This window comes from Halichoeres trimaculatus, unplaced genomic scaffold, assembly GCF_033239565.1.
Source record: "Halichoeres trimaculatus isolate MK-OKI-2021-1 unplaced genomic scaffold, fHalTri1.1 fHalTri1_scaffold_13, whole genome shotgun sequence".
Lineage (NCBI taxonomy): Eukaryota > Metazoa > Chordata > Actinopteri > Labriformes > Labridae > Halichoeres > Halichoeres trimaculatus.
The window spans coordinates 34,553,111-34,573,117 of NW_027437191.1; the positions used below are offsets into that span (position 1 = coordinate 34,553,111).

General features: G+C 40.6%; 1 protein-coding gene across 1 annotated transcript in view; it reads left to right on the forward strand.

Moving 5' to 3' along the window:
• akap12b (A kinase (PRKA) anchor protein 12b) overlaps nucleotides 1-20,007 on the forward strand; it is a 77,037-nt gene that overhangs the window by 26,892 nt on the left and 30,138 nt on the right. The window contains exon 3 of the mRNA XM_074684708.1: nucleotides 13,367-13,433. Coding sequence (XP_074540809.1) covers nucleotides 13,367-13,433 — 67 coding nt within the window. The remainder of the gene's footprint in view (nucleotides 1-13,366; nucleotides 13,434-20,007) is intronic.

The following is a 20,007-nucleotide window of genomic DNA, read 5'->3' on the forward strand; positions in this document are numbered from 1 at the left end:
TGCATTTCTATGTTTAAATTCATATTGGAGATGAGAAACTGAAACTTAAGTATCCATCTGTACACCCAAATATTGATCAATACTGAAGCCAACTTTGGCATCAGTAAATCAATAGTTTAGATTGATCAGCACACGGCTCCTCATTACTTTATATATCTTTTTATGAACGTATCGAAGAACCGCACACCGAAAGGCAAAGAGCCACATGTGGCCTGTGAGCCACAGGTTGTCCATCCTTGCACTAGCTCATGTTTTAACATTGTAATAACTTAAAATCTTAACGTCTAGTAACGCACTGTGTCTTAAAATGAATGGCCCTTTCTTTTCTGTAAGTTACTGTAACTTGTAATTTAATGGTCCAAAAACATTGTGTTATTCATAGACAAACACCTATTGGTTTCCTTAATTTTGGGGATCAGCAATCGGCCCATCGTTACATATGAACCTGATCTTATATTCTTCCAGGGAGGTCTGACAGCCAGCCAATGTTGCTTTTTGCTCTGAGACCTAAACTCAGGACACTTTATTGGTTGTTTAAGTTACAACATAAAGATTGTATTTTTTCACAGGTATTCTTCAAGGATTTTCAATCAAATAAGATTGGAAAATTGAAGATGTATGCTGTCGGTTATAAAAAATTAAAACTGGTATTGGCAGGTCAGGCTTTTTAAAGATCAGTGATTGGTGCACCCCTTGTTATTTACTGTTAGAAGTAGTTAAGTGTATAATTCTGTAAATAGAGCCTAAGTTAAAGTCAAATTAGTAGAATACATTAATCAACATCAACATGGTAGACCACCACGACCCTAACAACAGGACTGTTGGATGTGTAAAGTGGACCGTGACGTCAGCGTTTCCACAAAAAAATCCACTCTGGAGGCCGTTTTTAAAAGGTTGCATTTCAGGTTGGCTAAAACGCCATTTCAGTGTAAACAAGAGGCCAAAAGGCAACAATACTTTACGCTGGTGAGGGAATGGCCCCCTAGGCCCTGTTCGCACATAGCTGGGCATTTTCAAAAACGACCAATCCCCCAGGTGTTCGCTTTTACAACTAATTTTGTCCCCACACAGCGGGCAAATCCACAGATAAGGCTTGAGACATTTCAAACCTATATTTGTCAGTTTCTTTTGGACGTGAAACTTGTTCCAGCCAATCAGAGTGAGTCCCGTCATTCAGCTGTGGCGTTTGAGAACCAAAAACTCTGTTTCCAAGTGTTTACACGAAACCATGAAACCAGTTTTCCAAATTCTTCACTTTGACTGAAGTGAAAACATCATTTTTAGTTTCGTCAAACTGTGGTTTGGTGTGGACGTATAACACATATGAAAATACATGTGGTTTCCCAAATACCAGGCAACGTGTGGACATGACCATAGTTCTTAGATGTTCAAGCAGATCTTGGAAAAACAGCCGGATTTGTTGATTTGATATGATATTTAATATCTCATTTACTGTTTGAGACCATGCCATGTCACCTACTTCTCTTCATGGTTTCCCAGCTGTGAAGCCAAATAACTCTCATACTGCAGTAAAAGTCTCGTCTCTGGTTGTGTGAAGTAGACTGCTCCGATACACTCTGAGAAGATTTCCAGTAAATTTACTTTGACAAAGTCAAACCTGTTTGTTGCTCATCATCTTGACTTTCTCTGCCCCATCTCTCCAGTCTCTTTTTTGCCGACCTAATCAAAAAACAAAGGAAGTTGTTGAGACATAAGTCCACTAAATGATTATGTCGTCACTGTCACTATTTGACTCCAGGGTTACAATCCCAGAGTCGTATGGCTGCAGACCCTCACACAGGAGCAGAGGAGCAGAGGAGCAGAGGTACCTGTGGTGGGAGCACCTGAGCAGAGTTAAAGGACGTTGGAAACAGTGAGAGTGCTCTTCGGGGGTCTTGTCAGGCTTTGATCTTTGGTATGCTCTGAATGTGGGGGTCAGGGATAATAGATTGGGGGCTGGCGGGGCCGAGCAGACGTGAAGTGAGGGGGAGGGAGACATAATGGTCACACAGGCCCTGAAACCTCCTGTTGGACATAGATGAAATATTTATCCCAAATACCTCTCATGGCTCGTTTTAACCTGTTTTAAATAGTTTCCTGGTGGATTATGTCAGATTGTTACTCTGATCCCGCTCCAAACATACAGAGCTCCACTGAAACGAAAAGTCAAACTAATGTTAAAAGAGGATAGAGTCAGAGATTTATGAGAATACGATTATTTAAGTCTACTCTATAGGGAGGCTATCAGAGGAAGAGCAGCAGCCACCTGAACATAAAAAACATGGAGCATCTTGTGAAGTTATACCTTAGCAAAGGTTTCACAAATAATTATAATGTATAATGTAAAAATGCTGTTCATCAAGGATCAGTTTGAGTCTGGCTGCAGAAAAACTGGAAACCACATCAAATAAAAAAAATCAGATAACTTAGGTCAAACTATCAATAAATGTTACCAAATTCAAGTGTTTTTTTCAAAAATTTTGATTTTTTTGCTATTTTTTAAATTTCAAAACCTTTTAACTTTTGCAAATTTTAATACCAAAAAATACTTGGAATTTTTATAAACATTTTTATAAACAATGAAAATTTTGGGAATTTTTACATTTCAAAATTTTCTAAAATTTTGCATATTCGTTTAATTTCAATCTTTTTTAGAAGTTTAAGGAATGTCACATTTTTTTGCAAATTTATCAAAATATATATTAAAATAATAAAATTGGACATTGCATGTACAATTACATAAATTCAAAAATCTTGTTGTTTAGATCATTTTTCACTAGATTTTAACTATGTACGATATCATAGTAGCAGTATACACTTTCTAGTCCTTTTTGTGAAGATAAAGTTCATTTTGATTAACATAAGAATAACCTAATTAAGTGGACGCGCTCATTTTATCCTCTTTACACAGGCAGATGGCTGCTTTTCTGATGCAACCTTTCAGAATAAAACTTGGTTTTCAACATAACTTAAATCACTTCCAAAATTTAATTGTGTAAACAACTGTATTCCCATTTACATCTAAATTCTTGTAAATTCATGAGATTAATCTTGTGTTACATTGTTACACCAGGTGAACATCCAAGCTCTCATTGGTTGTTTTAAACTTAAACGATCAAGAGGCAACAACAGAAAGTGACGTCACAATGGAACGTGACGTCACAACAGAATGTGATGTCACAATGGAGATTAGAACAGAGAAAAGAACAGAGCAGGACATACCCAGCCATCAGCAGCACTCAGTGGCCGTCAGTGTTACAGTGTGTACCATCCGAAAGCGTCACAAATTTTCAGCGCGTTGATATTACATACAAAGTCAATTTAAAACCACGAATTGACGCTGCATCGGGGCGAGAATAGAGCAGCGTTGAGCGTTTCCAGCGAAAAACGCTCGCTGCTCAACGCTCAACGCTTGACGCTCAAGTTGAAATAGTTGAGCTTTTTGAGCGAGCGAGCGTCTTGACGCGCCGGGACAGCCTATCAGCTTGGAGATCGTCACTGATGGACCGGCGCTCTGCAGCTGGAATGGAGTGCCTGTGGTTGGTATCCAGGCGGGAGATCCTGGCACCAACCCTGGTCTGGGCAACAGTCAGCCTGAAGTACCGCTGGAACCGGCCGTTGTCCAGACGCAGCTCCTGCAAGAGACGGTGGAACTCACCGAGCTCACACTGTCTCTGTAGGGTAGCAACATCCAGTACTGACGTCGGCTCCTAGCCCACAGCTGACTTCTCCACAGCAGGTGCAGAGCAGCGATGGTGGTGATCGGAACCACGTTCGACGATGAAATGAAGATGGCGGACTTTTCGTGCAACGAAGCCATAGCGAGCAGTGAGCGTTTTTTTGCATATTTGTACCAGCTTTAAAACTCGAGTGTCGAGCGCGGCACAGCGCGATTTGACTTGACGGGCAAATACATTCGCTCTCAACGCTTTCGGTGGGTATGCAGCGTTGGTCAGCGTTGGTCAGCGTTGGTCAGCGTTGGTCAGCGTTGGTCCGCGTTGGTCAGCGTTAGGAGCAGACCACAGCAGCATGAGTTCCTTCACAGTGGACTTCAGAATAAACCACGTGAAAAGAAACCATGTTCTCTCTGGTGGAACTGGAAATGATAAAATAGAGACGTTCCTTGGGACGGGAACCTCTAGGAGCAATGAAATGAGATCAGATTTGAACAGAATGAACTCTAGTAACCCCTGAAAGGAAAGTCAGTTGCTTTCTGTTTCTCGTCTCCGCTCTCGTCTATCTCCACATCTCTGCTTTCACCTCCTCTCTCTCTGCCTCCTCCCAGTTTTTATCTGTCCTCACTCCCCTCCCGTGGCCCTTATACTCCTTTCGTCTGCTCGGAGGTTCAGTCCACACCTCAGAGGTCAGAGGTCGCCAGGCTAACTGTCAGGGACAAACTGCGACCCCACAGAGCGTCTTTAAGCCTGTTATCTCCTGCTGGGATGCTGCTGATGAGTGTATGTTCGTTTGGGGTAATCCTGAGGCTGATGAAGGCTCTTCTTAAACTTTACTGAGAATAACTGTGCTTTCTTTTCTTGTATTCGTGAAGAGAGGAAAAGAAAGCCCACTTTAAAGCAGCAGGGTTTTTCCTCTCTGTTTGCGTACACCTGAGCCACTAAATCAATTTGACCCTTAATTTCAGGATCCTTTGAACTATTCCTGCAGCTTCTAACAAAGTTAAGAAAAGCCTCCACGTTTCATTTTGTAAGAATCAGATTTTACAAAGGTCACAAGGCTCCTCTTGGATGCTTCTCTCAGCCTTTCTTCTCGGGCGTTTCCAGTCGGTCTCTGCATGTGAGCGCTGGTTTAGCCTCCCCTCTTCCATTAGCCTCTTCCTCCTCTTCCTCCATGTGTCGGGTTAAAGGGGTATAAATCTGCTCGGCCGCCTTTTGTGGGCTGATTTAGGGGGACAGCGGGTCGTCTCTCCCTCCTGGAGCCGCTGACTGTAAAAGGCTGCAGCCAAGAAGAGAATGAAAGAGGCAGATAAGAGGAAATCAGAGCCGGAGATAAACCAAGGATAAAAGTGAAAGCAGAGAGAGTTAGAGAAGATCACAGGAAAACTGGCAAAGAAGAAAATCTAATCTTTCCTTCAGAGCTGATCCTGAAGCTGTTGGTCAGTCTTCACATAAACGAATGGGTGGGAGGTGTTTAGCGTTGATCTGGAGGTTTCTGCTAGCACAAAGTTGACCAACTCCTCAGGCTGTAGCAGTTTGTTTTTGTCATTTAGAAAGCTGAGAGTTTAAGTTTATGCACATTTTGGCACAAACAGAAAAAAGTTATTCTGATATCCAGTATGTTGTAGATCAAACCCTTAATTTTGCATGTAATGTGCATTCTTAAAGTAGATAAATAGTCATATTAAATTTAATTAGGGCTTTTTAAGAGAGTTGATTTTTGGTACGTGCAAAGTTTTTATGCATAAAAAAAAAACAGTCAGTGTTACACAAATTTCTAGAAGAAGTTTGGAAAATGTCTTCTTACCATGCAGGTGTTGATCTGTTTGAAATTCTAGCATCAAGCTAGCATCTAGCTAGCTTTATCAACAGTGTTGGGAATAAGAATAGAATAAAATGAAATAGAATAGAATTGAATAGAACTTTATTGTCATTGTAACAAGTACAACGAAATTGAAGTCACAGCAGCAATCAAGAAAACCAAAGTAAGAAAGTGTATAGAAAGTGTAAAAAGCTCCATAATAAAATAGATGCTGACAGCTTGTCCATCATTGTCCAGTCAGCCAGCCTCCACCTCCACAGGGTCCAGGACTGAGCTTCTTCAGCAGTCTGTTCAGTCTCTGTCTCCTGGATCCTGTCTGCTCACAGCAGGTGAAGCTCTTCACATGTGGCCTTGGTGTCTGCTGTTAGCTCTGTTAGCCATGTCTGTGAATAGCATGATGCTACTCTGCCTTCTGGTATTCCCTCTGTTGCTGGGTTAGCACAGCTAGCTCGTCCATCTTATTGGAGATAGATCTTACGTTCCCAATAACGATGGATGGAAGGACAGGTCCATGTCGTCACTTCTTAGCTCACACCTGAGAACCAGCACGTCGTCCTCACCTCCTTCTCCTCACCTTGTGGGGAAACATCCGGCCTAGCACCAGTTAGCACTGACATGCTACAGGCTGCCAACAGCTGATTTCACATGTAAACAATGCAGCCATGGTTACATGTAGGATCTCCAGACAAACACAGGAGCAAAAGTAGTAAAAATATCACTGAAGACACAAAAAGTTTGGTGTCCATGACCAACAAATGAGCCAAACAAAGTAATGATCCACTCAAAATACAGAGATTACGAAAAAGAGACGAAAAAATTACATGAAATGGACAAAGAAGAGAGAGCTCATGTTGAAACAAGTTAAATGTATCCGACCTGGCTCGCTCAGCCTGGCACAGAGAGGAGCTGCAGATGTTGACTGTGAGGAAATATTGAGCAACTCGTCAGCCTGATCTTTAAATATGAAGGGCATTGATTTGTTGTTAGTCTGCTCTGAAGGGTGACTCAGCGTTTACTGTAAATGCCACACAGATGAGCTGGCTGACGGTTCACACTCGAGGGGTCATCTCCCTCTTTGATTCACAAACATGAGACTGAAAACAAAGTCAAAGGCCTGAAAAGTTAAGTCAAAAAGGAGTATGAGTTTACTGGACGTGGGTCTCCTTCACAGTTTTATGTTTCAGAGTGAGCGCACAGCTTGCAGCTCTACCTAACGACTTCATTAATCCACTCAGACGTGTTCAGGTGTTCAGGTGTACGTGCCTCATCTATTTTTATCGTCCTGTTTTATTGTGGTGCCAAAAATCTGCAGTAAAAACTCAGTGAGATGAAATTAGTCAGCAGAGCAGAGACAGAAACCTTCCTGCTGTTTCCTTGTTTTGTTTAAGTGGATGTTGTTTCCTGCGTCCATCTTTAAAAGCTCTCTGCTGCATTCCCCAGTCTGTCTTTAGGTTTCTGTGGCAAACCGCTGCAGCCAGACGGACTGAGGAGCTGGCAGCGAGACCTCAGCTTGTCCTTTCTTAGAGCGAGGGAAAGATGTTCCTTCATTTTTGGGGCCAGCTCTGGTTCAGTCCCCTCCAAAAAGAAATTGAAATTTCAGTAGTTTGACCCCAACAAAGCTCTCAGTAGTGTCTACGAAGGGTCACAAGAGAGGTTATTTCTTCAGATGTTAGTGGAAAAGGATCCTAAACAAGGTTAAAAGTCTAAAGCAAGACTGTGGTTGAATGATTCAGAGCCTCAGAGCTTACATCGAGGGATTAAAGTCCCATTTACACTGAACCTCTTTTTAACCATGACAGTGTCCTCCCCTATGTTGTGTTCACACATGCACCAAACTCCTGAAAACCACCCGATTAGTATGATCTGCCCGTGGGAACACAAAAAAGCTGTGCCTGACGCCTGCCGACGCTGCCGAAAAATCTTTGAAAAATGTTATTGAAATAAAGAATTTTATTTTTCTTACAGAAGGTTTTAATGATTAAAGACACTGACACTAAATAAAATCCTGCGTTAACATTTAGTTGAATTAAATATGCATCACTCTTTCAATTAAGCTTTCACATTTTGTGAGGTTTTTGCATTTTTTTTTAATTGTTGCATTTTTTTTAAATTTCAATTTTCTGACATGTTTTTAAAGTAAGGAAAAAAATTTTTTTTTTAAAGTTTTTGCAAATTTTTGAAAATTTTGCGAATTTCATTTTTTTTTTATATCTGAATGTTTTTTTTGCAAATTATTTAAATTCCATGTTTTTTGAAAAGAAATTCCAAATCTTTGATAATTTCACAACTTTCTAAAATTTTAGCAAAACCTTGAAATAATTATTCTTTTTCTTTTATAAAATTTTGGCAAATTTTTAAAAATTTTAAATTTTGCAAATGTTTCTAATTTATACAGAAGCGTATTGCATTCACTTGAAGAAAAAAAAAAACTCAGGTTTTTCAGAGTAATTTATTCTTTGGTTTGTTTTTTGTGGTAATTAATTTTGTTTTTCTGATAAATGTTTTTTTATGTTTTTTTGTTATAATTATTATATTGGTTCGTTTTTGTTTTAATATTTCTGTTTGTATGAGTAATTTTTTGTGGTAATTAATTTATTTTTCTCTCATTTATATTTTTTATTGGTTTGTTTATTTGTTATAATTATTTCTGGTTTTATGAGTAATTTTTTTGTGGTAATTAATTTTGTTTTTCTGATTAATATTTTTTTATTGGTTTGTTTTTTGTTATAATTTTTTCAGTTTTTATAAGTAATTTTTTTCTGTTTTCAGATTACTTTTTTTCTTGTTTTTAGGAGTAATTTTTTTGTCCTGAAGTATCGAGCTACTTCGAAATCCCGCGAGAACCTCCAACCTTCAGACGACTAAAAAACTAAGACATTGCGTACAATTTTATAACCACGAAAAACTTAGATAATTAGTCTCTAGACTTTTACTGTGTTTAAAATTTTGTACAATTTCTGGTCTTTATTGTGAAGATAAAGTAGATTTTGTGGCTCCTCAGTGGCTTTAATCCAGGTGAGCTGAGGCTAACAGCTCCTATGAAAGTAAATGAGACTGTCTGTCTTCCTGTGCATGTTTTCCCCTCCCTCTTTATATAATCTGCCGTGTTATAACCTGAAATGCAGCTGATCTGCAGATGGTTTGGTGCAGGATACTAATATTTCATGCTAGCATCAGCTAACGTAGCCTAAAGCTAATAGCCTCAAGCTAAGGTGCAGAGCAGACTTTCATCTGTCTTCTCTCCGACTCTTCTCGTTGTTAAAGTTTGAGTCTCCTGGAACCAGAGGAACTACCAGAGGCAGTTTATCAGTTTTCACATCTCTTCCTCTGGGGACATGTAACGCTTTTTACGACTGTTTTCACACATGTAGGATTATTCTCCTCAGACCTTTAAACGGTGAGACTGATGAGGATGAACTTAAAGACCAACAGATGAAACTCCCTTCAGTGGATGATGAAGATGAACAATCATCCTGTATCATCCAAAGGGTTTGTTTTTTTTTGGGAGGTGGGCTGAAGTAAGAGGGCAGAGTCAGGTGTTGGGGATGGGGACTGGACTTGATTGGGGGGGGTCTGAGGAATGTTGTAGAAGAGGGCGAGGTATTCAGGGAATGCCAGTCATGAGGTGGACCAGAGGGTGGGTGGGTCGCTGCAGGTCTGGAGGTCAGCTGATGGTTCACACACCAAAAACTGATCAGGGACCCTGATGGCTTTAAAAGGACTGGACTGATTGGACCCCACCCCCCCACCCCCCACTGGGTGAGAGGAGTTAAACCAATCAAAGATGAGCTGTCCTATGAGGAAATAAGGGTAAAAATGGTTTGTTTCAATAACATAACAGAATTTGATAGTGGCAGGATCATTTATAGGATAGATCGTGATCTGATGAGTTAAATCATGACTTTAATGTAAATATAACAAAACTGCCCTCAGAGTGTAAGGAGCTGTTTTTACCACAACGGTTTTAGGATGAAACACAAAAGTTTTGTTGCATTTCAACCTCTCGTTTACACAGAAACCATGTTTTAATCAACCTGGAATGTAAAGTTTTGAAAACGGCCTCCAAAGTAGATTTTTCCTGAAACACTTCGCCCATCCAACAGTCCAACAGTCCCGTTGTCAGGATGGTGGTGATCCACCGTGTTGAGCTTGTGCTGCTCAATCTGCTGAATCTGTGACTGTCTTTAACTAAATGAGCATCTGTTGCTCCACTTCTGCTCTTAGCGTTCACCAACACACCAGGTTACCAGGGGAAGGAGACAAAAAAACTGATTGTAGTATTGGGATTTTTTGTTTAAAAAATTTAAATTGTGAAGTTTTTGTTCATAAATCACCTTTTTTAAATATTTTGATTCTTCATTTTATTCTTTCTTTAAACTGGATTAGAAAAAGTTGAGATGTCGGATCCCCCAAATTAATTCTAAAAACGGACTCACACTTGATGTGCATTTTTTGTGAAAGTACGTCTTCAGATATAGTCTTTAGACGTCATTCAATTTTTTCTCTTGGTCTGGTTTTAAAAAAGTAAATTAAAAATCACAAAAATTGGAAATTTTAAAGAATCGCGATTAAAATAAAATCAGCACCCCAAATTGTAAAAGAATCGAATCAGGACAAAAGGATAACGTCCCAGCTTTACAGATGATCGGCCCAAATCTACTTAGAATAGAATTCAATAGAATGGAATATAACTTTATCGTCATTGTAACAAGTACAACGAAATTGAAGTCACAGCAGCAATCAAGAAAACCAAAGTAAGAAAGTGTATAGAAAGTGTAAAAAGCTCCATAAGAAAATAGATGCTGACAGCTTGTCCATCATTGTCCAGTCAGCCAGTCTCCACCTCCACAGGGTCCAGGACTGAGCTTCTTCAGCAGTCTGTTCAGTCTCTGTCTCCTGGATCCTGTCTGCTCACAGCAGGTGAAGCTCTTCACATGTGGCCTTGGTGTCTGCTGTTAGCTCTGTTAGCCATGTCTGTGAATAGCATGATGCTACTCTGCCCTCTGGTATTCCCTCTGTTGCTGGGTTAGCACAGCTAGCTCGTCCATCTTATTGGAGATAGATCTTTCGTTCCCAATAACGATGGATGGAAGGACAGGTCCATGTCGTCACTTCTTAGCTCACAACTGAGAACCAGCACGTCGTCCTCACCTCCTTCTCCTCACCTTGTGGGAAACATCTGGCCTAGCACCAGTTAGCAATGACATGCTACAGGCTGCTAACAGCTGATTTCACATGTAAACAATGCAGCCATGGTTACATGTAGGATCTCCAGACAAACACAGGAGAAAAGTAGTAAAAATATCAATGAAGACACAAAAAGTTTGGAGTCCATGACCAACAAATGAGCCAGACAAAGTAATGACCCACTCCAAAGTGAAACTTTGTGTAAACAGGGCCAAAGTTTTTCTCCTTGGGATTTTCTCTGGTTCGCAGTCCAATCAGAGTTTGTGTTTATTGTTCAGCTCATTTATAAAACCCAGGGAAAAGGCCTCAAGTATTTGTTGTTTTGAGAGGAAGACTTTAAGGATGTCAGAAAAGTCAGTAAAAGCAGTTTAACTCTTTAAACATGGAGCTATCCGGCCACACCTTCGCCTTTTAGAGTCATTTTCTGCCCACACAGTTACAGTCCTCTCCCCACTTTCTCTCTGCATCCCCCACTCCTCCTCCGACCCCTGCGTCTCCTCTGTGGTGTCACTTTCCCGGCCCTCCTGGAGGAGTTGGGGCTGCTGGGGATGGAGCCGGACTGGTCCATTAGCTGGATTAGCGGCTCTGTGGGGAGGCTCTGGTTGCCTCCGTCCTGGTCGGAGCAGACAAAGCTCTGAGCCGGCTGCTTTTGTTCGGCTGTCAGGTAGAGCGGGCTGCGACAGGAGAGCCTCACTCAGATCCTCCGATAAGAGGCTGCGAGTCGAGCTGTGAGTCGAGCTGTGAGCCGCTGGGACGGGAAAAATCCCTGTTTACTGCAGGATGTGTGTGTGGCTCCTTCTGGAGCTTTCTACAGGCTGTGGATTAAAGTGCCTGACTAAACAAGGAACGAATGACTTTAATGACGTGTTGTGGATGTGACCTGATGGGAATTTACCCAACTTTGGTCTTAACTCAGTGCTTTTATCCCTGGATAATAAAATCCATTTACAGATTTCTAACATAGCTGCAAACACACCATACAAGGAGAGGACGTCAGCCCGGCAGTTCCCTGCTCATGACACGTGATAATTGGTTAAAAAGGCTTTTATTTGATGCTTTTTGGTGACTGAAACTGTTTGTTTATAAGATATGTTTTACAGTGGTTTCTCACATTTTTTAAAAATAAGTTATTTAAAAAAATAAGAAAAAGATTTCAGGCTTTTTCTTCCTTTTTTGTTTTACCTTTTTTTTTAGAGAAGTGATTCCCAAAGTGGGGTCCCAACACCCCGGGGTCCATAAAGGGGCTTAGGGGTTGGTGTAATAATTCAAAAACAATTGTAAAAATGTGCTTTATCACTGAAAAAAAGCATATCAACAAATCGGGATCTCTTGCACCAATGAAATTAGCGGTTTGTTTGTTTGTTTTTTCAAATTTTCACACCCAATTGAGTTTTGTGCCATGGGATCAGCTCTGATATGATGGCGACATGTTTATCACTTCGTAATGCACAATGATAAAAAAAAAAACACCAACCCAAAAATACCTCAGAAACAACATTTTCTCAAAAATGATTTACTTGGAAAGTATAAATGGAGCCTAATTCTATTGTTTAAAGTACATACAGTCCATTGTTACATAGTATAATGATGCTAATTGACATTACTATCATGAGAGGGTCCTTGCTCCATGGTTTTAAAAAGTTTAAAAAACCCTGATTTAGAGGACAGGACAGGGGTCAGAGCAGGAAACAGGGTAAGAGACAGTGAGACACTGATTTCCTTTTTCAGCAGGGCTTGATACCGACCTGCCGATACTGCCAAAACTACCACAAGCTGCTTAAATGACTTATTACTGAACAGCCACTACAAGAGGGATGATTGTTTTTCTGTCCTTTGTTTTTACAAGTCTTTAGTCTTAAAGGTATTAAATATAGGGTCTGCAGGAGTTTTGGTTAACTGTTTGTAAACGCAACATTCAAACTGGGCTCCTCCTCTTTGGCTCAGTGCCAGCTGCAGCCCACACCCACAGCCTCTGACTGTGACTACATCATGAACATACTCACTTTCGCAGCAACCACCTGCAGCATCATGTTTCCACGTGGGAGAGACTTGAGAGTTGTGTACCTGACTTAGCATGTTAGCACAAGCTAATCACGGGTGTTTGACACATACCTGGTTTGCAGAAAGCTATCTCACGTCTCCCTTCATCCCGTGCTGCTCTTGATAGTCGAGCCGAGCTCCACCCTCATTTAGGAAAAAGCTTTATCTGTTTGGAGTTTCGTTTCACTTTGGTTGTTTTTCTTCCTCCGTGCTACGTCCGCTAGCGTAGCTGCTCTGATTAGCTTCTTCCACTCACTAATTAACAGGCAAAGTCACAGCTGCACTGGGTGCTCTGTGACTGGCTGATGTAGCCACGCTAACTCTCTACCCAGAAACATTCTGAAACAACCAAAACATCAACATCCAGGCCGGGGGGGGGGGGGGGGGGGGGGGTTGGAGGCAGACACAGACACTGACACACGAACTGTGAAAGTTGACTTTTTATTTCTCAGCAAAATTCTGCAGACTCCACCTTTAAAGCTTAAGGTGGGCACGCTGTACCTGTTCGCCCAAATGCTAAAGGCTCACTGATATAATCTTTTTGCTAAGCTATGCTAATTCCTTCCTGGCTACAGTCTGGAGAAAACTGATCATCAAAAGTTGATTTTAAGACATTTTCTCTTCATTTTGTCTCTGTTTCCAGAAAAACGGCCAGATCTCCAGCATGAGCAGCCTGAACGGACACTCTGAGGACAACACGCTGGCTGAAGGTGTGTGTGTTTATTGACATACGTGTGTGTCCGTACTGTTTGTTTACAGTGTGTGTGTGTCTGTGCTCAGCGGGGTTAGCAGCACTGAGTGTGTTTGTGTGTGTTTGTGTCTGGGATTTTCTACTGTTTCTCCAGCAGTGGCAGAAGGTAAGCCTGTTTGTGTGGGGTCAGTTTACAGCGTGTGTGTGTGTGTGTGAGTGTGTGTGTGTCTGCAGATGTCTTCATGGCTTTGTGAGATCTACTTGATCCTTAACTAATCCTTTTGTCAACACGTGGAGGACACCTACCTGCACAGAAACCACACACACGCTCACACACACCCACATACCAACATACTTCACTTTTCCTTAACACAACAAACACAAACACATCATTTTACATTTTTTAAAACGCAAAATTAAGACGTTAAAGCAGTTTAACGAGCCTGTGTGTGAGCAGCTGCAAAGAAATTCACTGTAAAATCGTCCAAACATGAAACTAATGTGTGTTTCCAGCAATAATATTTCTCCTCTGAACCCCAAACACTGTCCAAAGATCCTGGAAAATATATGAAGCTTATAAAAATCACTCATTTATTTATGTGCCGATCAAAATGGGATTATGAGATTTTAAAATCATGGTAATTATCAAACAATGATTAACTGAGTTAAATTAATCCAGATTTTTAATCCATGACCTGCTCTGTCCATCTCTTTCTCTTAAAGCTGCGTTTATTTATTTTCTTTGCCGTTTCGGTCGTGTCCCTTCAGTCTGGGAGGGCTGCAGGGGCCTGAACGCCCTCCCTAAATATTTATCAGGCCGTGACCCGAGCCCCGCACAAAGCAACCTGCTCTCTTCATGATATGTCACGACACCCAGGGGAGGGTAACCCTATAACGCCTAAAACACAGAGATATGTCACAAACTGCAGCATCAGTAACCTGAATAATCAGCTGTTTAATGAAGTCATCCTGTGTTTAGTTAGTTAGTTTGTAAGTTAGTGAGTAACGTGAAATGATGCAGAGGAGAAAACGTTGACCTTGTTGAGGGATGCTTCAATCCTTTGTGACTCTGCGTTCACACAGACACAAGAAGCTGCAGAGTTAGCATTTTTGTGCATGTTTCTTTTGACGTGATCAGAAACATGGAGGCTGCAAATTCTGTTTTTCTGCCACATTTTAAACTTTTATTTACAAAAGTGGGGAATAACATCCAGACAGAAAAACATAACTTGCTAAATGCTGCAAAGTGCTGCGCTCATGTACTCATTGAGATGATCAGACGCCTTTTCTTGTCTTGATGTTGGGTTTCTGCTGATAAAATTTTATCAACATTACTGACTTAAGACCTGTGAATGTTTTTGTAAAGTGTCTTGAGATAACGTAAGTTAGCGCTGTAAAAAAAAAGATTGATTGATTTGTAAAAATATCAGTAAATTTGGTTCAATAGTGGCAAAAAAAAGTAAAACTAACATACAGACCTTGAATTTCCCTCAGGATAAGTAAAGTATCAAACTAGCTAGCTAGGTAGCTAGTTAGATACCTAGCTAGCTAAACACACTTTCAATGATCGTAAGTAAATATTGCTCTAAACATTATCTACTGTAGTGACAAAATGTGTTTTAAAACAAACGGAAATCTAAACATTTGACCGTAAATATCAAGATGGTACAATAAAATCCCCGTTAACACTTATCTGAACTCAGAACCTGAGCAGACACACAGGCACATACATACATTCACACTAGGGCTGCACGATTATCACAATCACAATGTCAGCACATGCAATTCCGATTTTTCTCCATGCAAGTCTGTAGACTCATCATGACACAACTTTTTTTTATTAAATCGCAAGCACAATCGCAATATTGTCCACCTAATCGCAAATCGCACCTTTTCCCCAAATCGTGCAGCACTAATTCACACACACAAGCTAGAAATTATTTTATTAAACTTAAAGTCTTTGAAAAAGTTGACAGCAAAAATACAATTTGGCAAATGCTAGGGTATACCTAATTAGCGATCGACCCAAAATGCTTCTTTTCTACAGGGCTGATACGGCTATAAGTACACTAAGACATTTGGAGGCAATATTCATTTGCAGTAAAATTTGGAAATATTGGCGTCAAAATTTGCTTTAGAAAAACTTAAATTCTCATCAAGTGTTTTTGTCTTATTTTCAGCAGAAATGTCTTTTTAGACTCAGGCCCCGTGTACACAACAACATTTCATCCTAAAATGCAAAAAAAACTGTTTATGTGGAAACGCTGAGGGGCTGAAAACGCTGTAGTGAGCATGCCAGGCCTGTAGGTGGCGCTATAACTGTCTTGTCCTGAAGCAGCTTTTGGTAGATTTCCTCTGAAGTAGAGTTGGGCCGATCATCTGATAGATCACCACCATCCTAACAACGGGACTGATGGACTGTTGGATGCATGAAAAATCCACTTTGGAGGCCATTTTTTAAAGTTTGCGTTTAAGGTCGGCTAAAACGCTGTTTCCGTGTAAACACGAAGGTGAAATGCAACAAAACTTTTGCGTTATCCCCTAAAACTGTTGTTGTGTAAATGGCAAATTTTTCTTCTTCCACTGGCAGTTTTTTTTTTTACTTGTTACAGCAATTCAGACCTCATTTTGTCCTTAATTTACTTGAAAGAAAACAGTTTTCTGGACTGTTCAGTTAAGTGTGGCTCATATCAAGTTTAATAAGATCATTTTTACATAGAATAAGACAAAAACACTTGATTAGGTTTCAGTTTTTTGTAGTTTGGATCCTACAAACTCCAACACTTAACTTTATTTAAAGCCTTCCAGCACATGGTTACTGAACAGCTCCCAGGCTCAGCAGCTGTCTTAAAAAGTTACATGAAAACTTAAAAAAAAAGTGATTAGGATGTTGATTACAATTTCAAAAGAGTTGTCTTCCTAAACTTGCCTTTGAAACATATTTTTGCTCTCTGGAGCGTCTTCATTCTGCTAAACCGTTTCTCCTCTCTGCAGAGTGTGTGCGCCCTGTGCATGCACAGCTCTCACTGCTGATTGGCTGTTACCCAAGCCATGACTTTGCTTGTAACCAATCTAATTAGTACTGTGGGTGGGACAATGCTGCAGACAGAGTAGACGGCTGCATCAGAGCCAAAAAAATCCAGTTTTAAGTTGTTTCTTCCTCATCGTCAGATTTTTTTTTAAAAAAGCCGATATGCTTCAAAATGCTGATGATTAGTTTATCCCTACTCTTAAAGTCAGCATGTTTCTGGCGTTGGGATTTTTGTTTGAATGAACGCTCAGTCATTTGTTGGGCCGTTAACATGAAAACAAAAAACTTACAGCAAACACAGGAATTTAAAGATACCGATTAATCAACCTGGCAGCCTCAGGAGCGCTGAAAACAAAGTGAAACGACAGAAAACAAGTGAAGCTGTGAAATCGCTTCAAGGCCGCACATGAAAGCAGCTCAGGGAGTGAAAGGAAGGGAGACACACACACAATGGGGTGAAAGAGACAGAGAGGGCAGACAGGGGAGTGTAAGGTACCCCAGCTCTGCTCGGCCTCTTGTGCAACCTGATAACCACAGCGGCTGATTGTGGGAGACAGGAAGAGGAGAGGAGTCTCTCTGATAACAAACCAAAAACAACATGAGGCAGGCGGCAGATCAGAGGACTGGGGCATGAACAAACAGACACGTGTGCACGGACACAGGGAAAACCTCTGTCAGGTGTGTCAGAGCAAAACCCTGAACGCACCACACAGCAGCTAAAACACAGCAGCTAAAACACAGCAGCTAAAACACAGCAGCTACAACACAGCAGCTAAAACACAGCAGCTAAAACACAGCAGCTAAAACACAGCAGCTAAAACACAGCAGCTAAAACACAGCAGCTAAAACACAGCAGCTAAAACACGGCAGCTAAAACACAGCAGCTAAAACACAGCAGCTACAACACAGCAGCTAAAACACAGCAGCTACAACACAGCAGCTAAAACACAGCAGCTAAAACACAGCAGCTAAAACACAGCAGCTAAAACACAGCAGCTACAACACAGCAGCTAAAACACAGCAGCTAAAACACGGCAGCTAAAACACGGCAGCTAAAACACAGCAGCTAAAACACAGCCGCTAAAACACAGCAGCTAAAACACAGCAGCTAAAACACAGCAGCTAAAACACGGCAGCTAAAACACGGCAGCTAAAACACGGCAGCTACAACACAGACGCTTAAACACAGCAGCTAAAACACAACAGCTAAAACACAACAGCTAAAACACAGCAGCTAAAACACGGCAGCTAAAACACAGACGCTAAAACACAGCAGCTAAAACACAGACACTAAAACACAGCAGCTAAAACACAGCAGCTAAAACACGGCAGCTAAAACACAGCAGCTAAAACACAGCAGCTAAAACACAGACGCTAAAACACAGCAGCTAAAACACAGCAGCTAAAACACAGACACTAAAACACAGCAGCTAAAACACAGCAGCTAAAACACGGCAGCTAAAACACAGACGCTATAACACAGCAGCTAAAACACAGCAGCTAAAACACAGACGCTAAAACACAGCAGCTAAAACACAGCAGCTAAAACACAGCAGCTAAAACACGGCAGCTAAAACACAGACGCTAAAACACAGCAGCTAAAACACAGCAGCTAAAACACAGACGCTAAAACACAGCAGCTAAAACACAGCAGCTAAAACACAGCAGCTAAAACACAGCAGCTAAAACACAGCAGCTAAAACACAGCAGCTAAAACACAGCAGCTAAAACACAGCAGCGGACACAGCTCAATCAGTAATTCCTCTCATATCGTGTTTGTAGACGAGTAATGAAAGGAATTGGAAACACTAATAAATATCCGACTGCTGACGACTTTTATGGACATTTTCAGTGAGAGGTCGGGGTGTAGAATGGCTGAATGAAAGTAAAGAGCTCGTATATACATGACACAAAAACATTTGGCTCTATCGTCTCTCATAAAATGTTTGATTGGGTTACTGAAAGTATTTGTTTGAGTTAGTATCAAAGTATGTGAACGGTCAGAAACATAAACGTCTCGCTCATGGTTCACGTGAGGTGACCGTGTCCCGACGACGAGGCTGTGAATATGTTTTGTTTATGAGGATGTTCTGAAAACCGTTCATTGATGGGGGTTTTTTTTATTGGGTGCTGGATGGTTTGGGAAAGCTCAGAGAGCAGGGCTGAGGAATGCAGAGTTTACATTCAGCTTTTAGAGAGAAAGGAACTTAATAAATAAAACATGGAAGTACAGTTTGGATAAGGGCGCAGGAAAGAGCAGAGAGCTGTGAGAATGGAGGCGGAGAAAGACACAGAAACACATCGACTACATTCACAGGGCAGCTTTTACCCTCACACGTCACGTCAGGGTGGAGCAACGAGAAGCTAATGTTAGCATCCTACAGTGTCATTCACAGCACATTCCTAGCCTCAGCTACTTTTTGATAGTTTTCCTCAATATGAGATAAAGTTGTGTTTGCTAGCAACTGATTTGAATGGGTGGGCTAATTCTTACAGGTAATATTAGCTAGAAAAGCTAACGTTAGCATTCTACAGTTTTATTCAACATACATTTCGAGCTAAAGCTACTTTTTGATCATTTTCCACAATATGAGATAAAACATGTAAGCTAACAGTTATGTTACCTAGCAACTGATTTGAATGGGTGTATCAACTCCTACAGGTAATGTAAGCTAGAAAAGCTAATGTTAGCATCCTACAGTGTCATTCACAGTACATTCCTTGCTTATGCTACTTTTTGATAGTTTTCCACAATATGAGATAAAACTTGTAAGCTAACAGTTATGTTACCTAGCAACTGATTTGAATGAGTGTGTCAATTCTTATAGGGAATGTTAGCCAGAGAAGCTAATGTTAGTGTTAGCATTTCACAGTATCACTCACCGTACATTCCTAGCTTAAGCCTCTTTTTGATAGTTTTCCACAATATGAGATAAAACTTGTAAGCTAACAGTTATGTTACCTAGCAACTGATTTGAATAGGTGGGTCAACTCTTACAGGTAATGTTAGCTAGAAAAGCTAATTTTAGTGTTTTACAGTGTCATTTACCATACATTCCTAGCCTCAGCTACTTTTTGATAGTTTCCCACAATATGAGATAAAGTTGTGTTAGCTACCAACTGATTTGAATATGTGGGCTAACTCATACATGTAACGTTAGCTTGAAAAGCTGATGTAAGCATCCTACAGTGTCATTCACAGTACATTCCTAGCTTACGCTACTTTTTTATACTTTTCCACAATATGAGATGAAATGTGTAAGCTAACAATTGTGTTAGCTAGTAACTGATATGAATGGGTGTGCTAATTCTTACATAAAAACTAATATTAGCTTTTGGCAATGTTCAAGCTTGCATTATCTTTTGATCCTGTCCCACAAAATTATATGAAGGATGTTAGCTAACAGCTATGCTAGCCAGGGGTTGGAATGCTTACATCTCATAGCAGGTTAGCATTTCACAGTGTCCCAACTTACACTTCCTGTTAATATTTTTCGATATTGTATTACGAGAGATCAGCACAAACAGTCATATTAACTAGCTTGAAGGCTAATGTCAAAGC